General features: G+C 41.8%; 1 protein-coding gene across 2 annotated transcripts; it reads right to left on the reverse strand.

Moving 5' to 3' along the window:
• Positions 1–1,448: 1,448 nt before the first annotated feature.
• osbp2a (oxysterol binding protein 2a) lies at positions 1,449–10,770 on the reverse strand. Of its 2 annotated transcripts, none has more exons than XM_041960497.1 (14): positions 10,610–10,770; positions 9,440–9,645; positions 5,515–5,765; positions 5,207–5,375; positions 4,724–4,844; positions 4,565–4,631; positions 4,272–4,406; positions 3,899–4,144; positions 3,616–3,736; positions 3,324–3,427; positions 3,029–3,124; positions 2,505–2,689; positions 2,166–2,386; positions 1,449–1,591 (listed from the first exon to the last, which is right to left on the reverse strand). In XM_041960497.1, the coding sequence occupies exons 1-14, from the start codon at positions 10,768–10,770 to the stop codon at positions 1,449–1,451; spliced, it is 2,226 nt and encodes a 741-aa protein (XP_041816431.1). The 2 variants fall into 2 exon arrangements, with proteins under 2 accessions (XP_041816431.1, XP_041816430.1); XM_041960496.1 differs by having other exon boundaries at positions 4,724–4,827; positions 5,172–5,375.
• Between the last annotated feature and the right edge of the window lie 306 nt (positions 10,771–11,076).

Here is an 11,076-nt window from a genome sequence, read left to right on the forward strand (position 1 = left end):
TAAATAAATAGTTTAATGCTGGTTATAGAATGTATATTTACTACTAATGTACACTGCTCGCGTGTACATGAGAACCTTCAGATATGTATTGCTAAGTCTTTCTTTAATTGTTTTCTGATCCTTGACTGATGTGTATAAATCAGATTTCTTTACATTGACCTCATTCAGATAATGGACTACTGTTACTAAGACATAGTTTAGTCCAGATAATGCAACACAATTCTTAAGCTAGAAACCACAGTTACACAGTTTCTAATGTTTTAATTGGGGGAATCAAGTTTGTTGCTATGTATCAAGATGACAAACCCTGATATTTTAAGTCAATGTTATACAAAATAAATTAAAATTCACCCTGAAGTATACATGCAAGTGCCCTCAAAGGAAAAGCAAAGCCTGCCAGATTTCTATAATCTGTATAGTTTGGATGTATGGTTACAAGGACCTTCTACGTCATTACATAAACAAGGCGAAAACTACCATTGAGCACCAATATAGTTCCTTGCTGAAGAAAATAGGCCAGGCTTAGCAAACTGAAGTCAGTGGGACTTCAGTCACACATTTGAAGTGATACTCCTGTGATTTATTGTTGCAATTCCATGAAGTTTGGGGACTTGTGAGAGCCTCATTTAAAAGTGATTGGTCAAAATACATGTAGCAGAGGTCGAGATAGTTTGACTTTTAGTACTAAGCATGGGTCAGGCTTCAAAAATGCTGGATCCTATATTTCCCATCATGAAACTCAACAGAATCTTAAGTTAGACCCTCCCAACTTGTGAAACTTTTCAAACTCCACGCCCCCAGTTTGTAACACAGACCATCTGTTACAAATTTGTACAAGACTGGACAATAACTGTAAATCCTTGAAGATACACTTAAATTTTAAATAGTAATAACCCCCAAGAATCAGGGAGATAAATAAATGAAGTTCTGTTGTGAAAATGCCTTTTAGTGCAGAAGACTCCAGTCCTTCTAATGTCTGGTGTATCCATCAGAACTTAGCATGAACAACATGTTCCAGCTTTAAGGAGAACAAGACATTCAGTTCTTGTACCACTCCTTGCCCCCAAGTTATCCCTTAACACACCCATTGAAACAAGTGTGTTTTGGCATAGAAATCATTTCCTTGTAAAGCATAGTCTATATTTCAGCCCCACACACACATTGACCCACATGAGAGCTCTATTCGCTCTCATAAATAGTCCTCTGCAGGGCTGAATAAGCACACACACAGAGAGTGAGGCCATGCATTCTGAAAACACAAGTTATAATAGAGCAGAGAGAGTAGTTCGTAAGTGGAAGCAGGTTGCTGCAGCTTGTTTTTGTGCTTGGAATTCTGGGAGTGACGGCTACTTTCAAAAGCTGGTTCACTCACACACACACACACACACACACACACACACACACACAGACACACACACACACACATACACACAGCCACCACTTTTGTCCTAGAAGATCTCAGAACATTGGCTCCAGTCCTGTCTTTCTTTGGCCTCCCAGTAGCCGCCCCTGTAGACGTAGGTGCTTTCTCTTGTTGAATCATCTGTCCTTTTCTCAAACCACAGGGGCTGGTAACCCTCGATGTCTTGCCCTAATGACACAGAACCATGTTTTCTTAAGGCATGGCTTGAATATGTACTGTTTTGTCCTACTTCCTCCGTACATTCTATTGCACTCCTCATGGAAAAGAACTGTCAGAAGAAAGCTGAATCCAAACTAACAAAGTGTATATACTGCAGAAAATGTGTGTGAATGCGGAAAAGGAGATAAAGAAGGTAGGTAGGCATGTTTTACGACATGTCTTAAAATGTTTTAAAATTCTTTTTTCTATTTAAAAGTTTAGCTACTGCACACTGAAAACAGCATACTCAGCATATGTGCACTGGATACTATATGGCCACAAAATTTCCACATCACATTTGTATAAGTTGCATATTGAACTGGTTGCGTCACAAAATCATGCTTGCATGCTCACATGTTAAACTCAGATTTAAGGTGAGCCCAGACAAACATTGCCCCTTCAACTGATGAAAGCAGCCTTCTAGTGTCAAACTGCACATATGTACATTATTCTATTAATAGGACAAGTTACAATAAGCTAAACATATTTTTGAGCAGAGGGGAACTTTAATCCCTCTTATTCCTGTTGGTTTCCTAGTTCTCACCTTCCTCCAGGGCCTGACTGGCTTGAGCCTCCCTTTTCTTCCTCTCCAGTCTCTGACTCTCCTCCAGACGCTGCTTCTGGACATTCGCTTCATCCCACAGACCTGCCTCCATCAGGCGCTGGTCTGGCCGCAGGCGACTGTCAGTAGGCGCAACACCTTCTTCTGGTTCATTGAGAGTAAGAGCCAAGGAGGAGAAAAAGTGCATGTTCTCTGCATTGTCTCTGGAGAGGGAAAGACACAAGAGACAGCGCTTTGAGATAAATGGTCAGACAGACAGCGAAGAGCAATCAGAGAGGACAGATCTCAAAGGTAGAAATGTGTTAGAGAACATAAACATACGGGAGAGGATATTTCTTCCACAACAGTTTGGGCTGAAGAGTCTGATAAACTGTCTTTTGTTTGCCTTCAGAGCCTCCGCATCCTTGGCTGCTGTCCACTATTTTGGCACTCTCCATCTTGTCGTCCCAGGTTCCTGACAGGATGTAATGGGCTGTGCCCTCTCTGTCCTCTACCACTCCCGTCACCTAGAGACATCAGAGAAGATGGCACACAGGAAGAGATCAGTTGTCTGCACGCTCTGGCTGCAAGGCACTGACAGATTCACAGCTGGGTACTACTTTACTTAATTCTTTTACTCAAATTTTTGCACAGCTTTCTAGATAGATGCTGTTATTATTTCAGGAGTAGGACATCTCTTGGTTATCTTCACTGATAAGCACTAAACATAGAGGATGCAAGGTTTGTTAAACGTATTAACAGTATCAGGACTGACAAATCTGAATGAAGACTACCAACAACGAGCAGGCTGTCTGTTTCCTGTCTGCAACAAGTCATCACAGAATGAAAAGGTGCAACAGACTTACTTTACGTGGGACTTCTCTGGAGAAATAGCTGTAGGGGGAGAATTTGAGGCGACAGGTGTCCTTGGTCGTGTTGTTGACAATGTCAATGTCTCCAGACTGCCAGCAGCAACAGACAGGAAAACAGATGTGACTTAAAGTGTATGATGACCCAAATTACTATCCTCAGTAAGACTACACAGACACACGCACGCACACACACACAAACAGTAAATTTCCTACTAGTCAAACCCACACAGTCAGGGACAGGTTGTGTTTTTGACTGTTAAAAGTAGGAAAACAACTGAGTGGTACACACCTGATCAATCCAAAGCTTCCCCACAATGATGTTGTGCACAGTTGAAGTCACTTTGCTCCACACATAGTGGTTTCCACTTGAGTGGAATTGCAGGTGAATGTTTCCTACAGTGAAGAAAAGGAGAGACATAAATATCAAAAAGGTGCATAACATTACAGTAGAATATGCTAAATTATTCATGTTCTAACAAATATTTTGTTTACAGATCGTATCCGGATATCTTGTTGTGGTATATATTATACTGTATACTGAACTGCATCAAGATGAATCCCTGACTTTAGTTATTTCTTACCTAATGGCATGACTGAAATATATTTCCCACGAAACTTGCTATCAATAGTGATATGCTGCCACAAGGTCCATCCTCGCTGTGAGGTCACATGATGGGCAGCAGCTGGTGGGTGATGACTGACCTGAGAGTCAATGGTATCAGCTGGTGTCAGCAGAGGCTCTATAGACATCACACTGTATTCATATTTTTGTTCTTCACTACAAGGTATTTCTATCTTTATACAAGTGTAAGTGTGTGTAAAACATGCCTGTAAGGATACTCTACATGTGTGTGTTTGCCTCACCTGCTCGGAGATGGAGCGATAACCGTACTCCTCCAGTCTGTCCAGCTCGTACGTCTCCCCCAACAGAGGGTTGAAGGGTTTGGCTGTGCGATGAACTGTGGTGGAGTAGGAGGAGACAGAAAAGGCAGCCACCAGGCACATCTGCTCCAGAGAGGAATCACAGCGAGCCGCCCGGTCCAGAAGCTCGCTGTACTCCAGATCCTCGGTCAGGCGCTGCAGCATTGACAACGGCTCGTTGAAGTTAACCTGCAGTGAAACGCAGACAGAAAAGATTGCCAGTGAGTGGTGCAGATAATTTCACATTTAGAATACCTGGTTACTTATACCCCAGAACTATATCACAGCCAATTTGTATTGTATGCTTTTCATTTACAGGCATGGGTATTTTTGACAGGTCTTTGCCAATACAGTTCTTCATGATGCTCCACAGGTTAAGCGAGTAATTGGGTTTGTCAGGAATGCGACTACGTCTTGTTCTTCGTAGCATGTGGTTTGTGCCTGAGGTGTCCTGAAAAAACATAAGACAAAACACAAAGGTTCAGTACATGTAAAAACTGAGGCGCCAAAAGAAAAGACCTGATAAGATCATGCTTCATGTGTGAACGTGCATATGGGTGTTTATAACAACAACAAGTTACGTGTTTTTCATCAATATGCTTGACCTACATTCTCATTGTGAGTCCAGTCATTGGACACTCCTCCGCTCATCATACTCTGATTACTCCCTGAGCGCCTGAGAGAAAGCAACATTATTTAAATGAAGTTCAAATTCACTGTTATTGTGGATGATCTGGAACACAGCTCTGTACACAGACAATGTCTCACTTGTGCTGTATGTTGCCACTAGCAGTCACGGTTATGAATGCATGGGAGTCCTCCATGGCATCGAAGAACTCTGCCTCGTCATTCTCGTCACTTGCATCCCCCTCCTGAGACCGCTCCACACCTACGGAGACAAGGGGACTGAGCGTCTTCAATCTATAAAAAAATTACACATACTATAAAAACTAGTAGTTGCTTTACACTTTAAACCTATGCCCTCAAATGTGTTAAATTAGCACATATGACATCTTCAACACAACAAACATCATACTTGCCACTAAACTGGTAGTTCAGGAGGGCTACTTTGTTGTTAGGTGTTTCTTTTAGTTTGTCTTCCTATGAAGATAAATGCACTAGAAACCGACATATGAAAAGTCCGACTGAGGCACGCCTTCATGATAGACATGCATCACTACTACTGGCCAGAAGAGGGCCACCTATTCTGTGAGACCACACTTTTGAGACAGAGAGAGTGATGAGTCTCACCTGTATATGAGGTGGGATTCTCCCTCCAGGCTCTCTCTAAGCTGTTGTGCTGTTTGGCTAACTGTTCGATGGTCTCCTCCAGATGGTGACGCTGTTCTCTCACATGCTGCAGGGCCTTTTGCCACCTCCGGCTGTAAGATTCTGCTACATCCAGAAAGTCACGACAAGCCTGAGGTGTGAACACAGCACACATCAGAGGACGCAGTCAGAGCCCTCAAGCTGCATTCCCCTCATTAAAAGAGACATTCGCTACTGACCAGCCTCCAGCTTACAGTAGCTGCACCGGCTGAGGCATCGCATGAACTCACATTGATCATAGCATTGGAGGTGATGCGGATAAGGGTGGCTCGCTCATTAACAGCTTTGACTTTGTCTGTGCTGTCACCGGATACACGCAGTTCCTCAAGTTCGCTGAGGGAGCGCTGGAGGGCGGCGCCGTGCTTTCCTATCAGCTCATTACAGGTGCTCAGGTCATCTAGCTTGCTGGCCAGAGTCTTGAGCACCCCTTGGGTTAGAGCTCGGTCCTCCTGAGGTACAGAGCCTTCATCTCCTGAGTCATCTTCACACAAAGACAAAAAAAAAGTCAAAGGCAGTGCACAAATTACATAGTTTAGCAAATATGATTGGGTATCATTAGAGGTTAACATGTCTGAACAATTTGGGTGTTTTTGGTGGTGAAATGATGGACTGGAGTAAACAGAAGACGGGAAATTCATTTTTCATCAGACAAATTAAGAAAGCCATTTTAAACGCTCTAAATTTAGATTGAGATTGAGAGAGAGTGTTTGTGGGGAACGGATGGAGGAAGATAATAACACTTCACACCCTGATCCCCCACACCCCTTCCTCTACAAGATCGGAAAGCTGTGAATGAACACTGTTGCCCTGGAAACGTAGGCCTGTGCAATCAGGAGGCGAGGCTATTTTTAGAAGAAAAAGGGAGAAAAAAGATGACGCACTACCCTTTTCCTCCTCTCCCTCTACCCCTTGTTGGCATGAGCTGAGCCATCAGTCTCGGGGATTTTAGAGGGAGAGCAGGGAGACTGGACTTATTACTAGATGTCATAAAAGAAAAATCATGATGTTAATTTCAAAATTGCTTAGCTACTTGAACCATACACTTCAAGTAGCTCAGCAGTCCTACAGTAGTTTTACTCTTATGTTGACCCTCTTTTAGCTTAAAAGCTAAGGTTTTGTATGCCAATACCTTGACATCAAATGGAAACTGTAGAAATTTTATGCATGAATTTACACACATTTCCTTGTAACTCATCCTGAGATATCTGGTACTGAACCTTGAGATTTTTAAATATATTCTGAGGCTTTGATATGTTTGGAATTATGGACCGGCGAAAGAGTCTGCGGGCTGGAGAGCGTGATCCAGCAAATTGTGCTCTATTAAAAACCTCTCAGTGAAAAAAAGACCGGATTTGAGGCACCTAAAAGGCTCTACTGTCATTTCAACAAAATTTATATAGCGGCTAGTTTCATTATCTAGACAGATGGAAATAAACACGAACACCTGCTTCCAGCGTATGTAATAAAACGTCTCTAGGTCAAAACATTTCTTCCCTGCTGAAAGAAACAGATTGTGTGTGTAATCTGAAAACTCCTGAGCATGTTGAGTGAATCTAGGCCAGTGTCTGCATTGCCTATGAGTACCAGAGCAGGCAGACAAACTACTACGCTCTAAGAGCGGGGAAAAGAAATAAAAACAATCAGGACAAACTGGATTAACAAAGTCTCAGGAGGAGAAGATTAAAAATGAGAGGGTGAAAAATCCTTCAGGCATCTGTAATGGTTTCATGACCCATATACAGTAAAGAGAAAAGGATCTCACTTGATTTATTGTGCTCAAAGTGTTACATTTTGATCCAGCTACAATCCAATCCTTTTTTTATCTGAGTGCACTTCATGTTACAGCCATAATGCACATCTATGGAATAATAACCTGCACGTAGGGGATACTAGTATGGTCTGGTCAGTGTACTACTGGATCATTGTTCATGCAGGACACCGGAAAGTCTGAGACCAATTGGTGACTCATCACTGAATCATGAAAACACACCCACAGGTGATAGAGGGAGCAACAATATGGACACAGCGTGGGAAGAGGGAATTGGAGTTAAAAATTACGGGATGCACTGTAAGCTTCTGCAACACAGATGAAGTCTGACTGTAATATGTTAAAAGCTTGCTGTAGCACAACCTGAGCTGTAAACAGTTATTGGGATTCACTCTCACACTCACATGTTAAACTTTCACCCTGGATTTAATGGTCGTCGGAGGGTTACTTATATATCGATATATATATATATATATATATATATATATACAATATATCGACATACTTATTTAAAAAATGTGTAATGAAGTGCTAGTACAAGATAAGTGCCTGGTAACTTCTGCAACATCCACCTCATTTAGTCCACTTTTGGACAATTAATTTGTCCTGCTATTATTGCCACTCAGCCCATAACCAAACCATGCAATAATAATCCGTAATCAAATCACAACACACACTTGAAAAGAAAAAACACACACAGATTTGTGTCTGTGCCTGCACATGTTTACAAGTGTGTGAGGCAAACAGTATTGACCAATGTTTGTTCAAGAATAAGATATTAGACTGGTAGGACATATATGATACATGTATAGCTGATTATAAATCCATGATAAAATATAATTCATTGAAAAAAGTACCGGTCATAAAAAAATACAGCACCAGAACTGTAAAACACAATTTCTTAAGTGTGGGAAACCTCTAAAAAAAAGTGAGGATGTGTAAAATCTTCTAAACGCACTCAGCTCCTTAAATTCTGTTAAGTATGTTGGCTGCAATCACTAGTAAATCAAAGTCCATTGTTATACAATGGTAGTTGCACCTCGCACATTAGTCATAGTCTCCATATGCTAATACGGTCACAGTCAGACAATATTGATTTGCATCTTGCAGGTGCGAACCTTTTACTCAGCATTAAAGGGTGTGCTCAAATGCACATGCCTCTTGGGTGTCTCTTTTTTTTTACCAAGATAATCCAGAGAAAAAGTAGGATTTAAATCAGTTTGAAAAAAAGAGACAAATGTTTCACATTCGGCCAACAAATAAAAATAAAAATACCGTTCTGTTATGGTAAATTACGGTGCCATTTTGTTAACTTCAAAGCAAATTCTGTCCCTTGAGAAATCCAATCAGCATATTTACAAAGATATTTTCACAGAACACATAACTCATGAACTCCACAAACAGATACACTCTGCAACATTTACAGTACAAACACACACATGCATGCAATCAGGCGTGCGAGTACACAGCTTCTATCTTAATGCTTATTCTGCTCTTCGTTAAATAATTAACAGATTACTTACAAGGTGACAATCATTGTAAAGGCTGCACTCGTTACTCCCTAATGTCCACAGAGTGTATGGTGAAAAATATTTTCAATGAAAATCCTCACACCCTCTCTCTTTTTTTACCCCTCCTGCCACCAGAAGGGTAGGAGGAGTCTAAAGGAAGGTCATTTCATTCAGCTCTCACTGTCGTCATACTGAAGGAGACAGGGAGGGAGAAAGGAGGCGGAGTGGGAGGGAGGTGGTAGCTGCATGTGTGTGCAGAAGAGAGGGGAAGAAAGAGCTAGTGAGAGAGAGAGAGAGAGAAAACTCACTGTGCATCTTTGCTCCTGCTTTTTTTTTCTTTTAAGCATCCACAAGGAACAAATAAGGTTAGACAGCAGTACATAGAAAATGTCTGCTAGACTCACAGAATAGAGATCATGATATATTATATTCTAAAATTACATTATGTGTTTGGGTCCTGGGGTAGAAAGTGAGTATTGTAGGAATTATAGCCGACAGAATAAGTCCTATGATTAAATGCAGATTTTACATAAACAAACATCAAACACTTGTCCCAATTGACTGCTTCCATCAGAAAATAATGATCAACACTGCCCTCTTGTGGCTTGTTGTTAACATAGGGCTACAAAAAAATAAAATATGCATTTAGGTAAGTGGGTCTTGGTTGCATGAGCCTGAAAATTGCTACGTCAGACTTTCTCAGGTGAACCGTGTTGTTCCTTCGAAGCACATATTCTGGGACATTTCTTTGCACCATGACATCACTGAATGTGAATATTCACCACATGTTAGCAGAGCTAGAAACCAGTTTAAAAATGGCACTGACACTCAAACACACTGTGCTATCTGAAACATACAGGTGACGCAGAATCTCACCCGAGTGATGCATCAGCAGAGTAGCATTGGCCTTCGCTTGCTGCAGGGCTGACACCCATCGCTGACACTCTCCCTCAGAGGTGGCCTTCAGGTGGTAGCTCCGGCCTCCGTTAGTCAACACCAAGTGGCAGGTGTCACCTACCTCGATGTGCGCTGTTGCCAAGGGAATGGTGCCCCGGCAGGTGTGTGCCATCTCTGCCTGAGTCCTGAGGGAAACAAACAGTTGGAGAAAAGATGAGTTGTTAATAATGGCGCATGGCAGCAGAACACCCAGATTCCATGTTGATGTGCCCTATTTACAAAATGGGGCAGCTCCATTCTGAATGATTCTTAAATAGTGACATCCAGTCAGTCTGTCACACGATCAGGTCTCAAAGATGAGTCCTTTCTCTGCTTACAAGATTTGGACAACATGTAGGCAACAATTCTCTAGAGGCTTTGAACAATATAAGCTGTAGCTTAACACTTTGACCTTATGTTTAACATGATTATGGCCCCTTTTCATACAGTTTTCATGTATTATTGTGCTGATAGCTTTTTTTATTTTTAAAAAGTAGTTTAACATTCCCTTGCGATTTCACATGCAACATACAAAATACAGAGAGCATATACTGTACATTTTATATATTAAAAATACAAAAGTTACTTTAAGTATAGTCATATAGGCTCTTAGGCTACTTTATTTTATTTTTAGAGCTATGTTTTTTCCTTTTTTTGTCTTTGTTTTTTTTTTTTCAAAATTGAAGTAACTTAAGCTATCTTAAAGTAGCTAGTTAGCTATACTTGTTATACATGTTAACCTAAATATCAAATTTTAGTTTAATCTTGTATGAAATCCGCATGTAATAGTTAAATCAAGGCCGTAGCCACGGAGTAAAATTTGGGTCAAGTTAGCTGTTAAATGGATTTTTTATTTTCTAAGTCATAAATCGTAACGTTCATTTTATTGCTATGACTCAGGTGATTTTTGTCGTCGCTAACATAGCTTCATTCAAAGCATTCCCTCCAGGTTTACAGGTTAAAAGCAGTATTTCTCCATTAAAAAAACCTTTTTCAAACAGATGCCATCATGCGGCTAACAAATTCAGCCATGATAAACTTTTCATGTTGAGGGAATAAACAGCCGTAAATGGAGTCATGTCGAGCACCAAGGGTCGCAGTAACCGTTACCTGTAGTAGGACAGCAGGCCGTTACTGAGGACGAACCACCGCCGCTGGTAGCCCTTCAGGTAGTTGGTCCATTTAAAGAGCCAGCCTTTGTAGGTATCCAAACACGGCAGCTGGAGTCCCGGGAGAGTCGGGGAGGGCAAGCTCTTCACCAGCTCGTTCATTTCTCCCGCTCGGCCGCTAACGTTACCGGAGCGGGATGGACGGAGAGTCGGTGCAGCCTCTGTGGAGTTACTGCTGCCTGTTCACAGCTGCACCTTTAGCTAGCTGCACCGCACCGCAGCGCCCCGCACCGTGTCCGCCGCTAAAGCTACTGTTAGCTTGCAGCTGTTTGATGGAGCTGTGTCAGTGCCCCCCTTCACCCCGAGGATACTTTTAGAAATACCCAGTGACGCTAGATGTTTCAGCTACAAGGACATAGACGAGAAGCACACCGGGATATAAACTACACCACGGCCGAGGCTGCACTT

Source organism: Chelmon rostratus, chromosome 19, assembly GCF_017976325.1.
Source record: "Chelmon rostratus isolate fCheRos1 chromosome 19, fCheRos1.pri, whole genome shotgun sequence".
NCBI classification, from domain to species: Eukaryota; Metazoa; Chordata; class Actinopteri; order Chaetodontiformes; family Chaetodontidae; genus Chelmon; species Chelmon rostratus.

Excerpts from the sequence above, each read along its gene's own strand:
- osbp2a (XM_041960496.1), bottom strand. The coding sequence starts at position 10,770 with ATGAACGAGCTGGTGAAGAGCTTGCCCTCCCCGACTCTCCCGGGACTC. Across the intron at positions 9,646-10,609 it reads GGCCTGCTGTCCTACTACAG|GACTCAGGCAGAGATGGCAC; the intron begins GTAACGGTTACT and ends TGTTTCCCTCAG. Across the intron at positions 4,407-4,564 it reads ACTGGACTCACAATGAGAAT|GACACCTCAGGCACAAACCA; the intron begins GTAGGTCAAGCA and ends ATGTTTTTTCAG.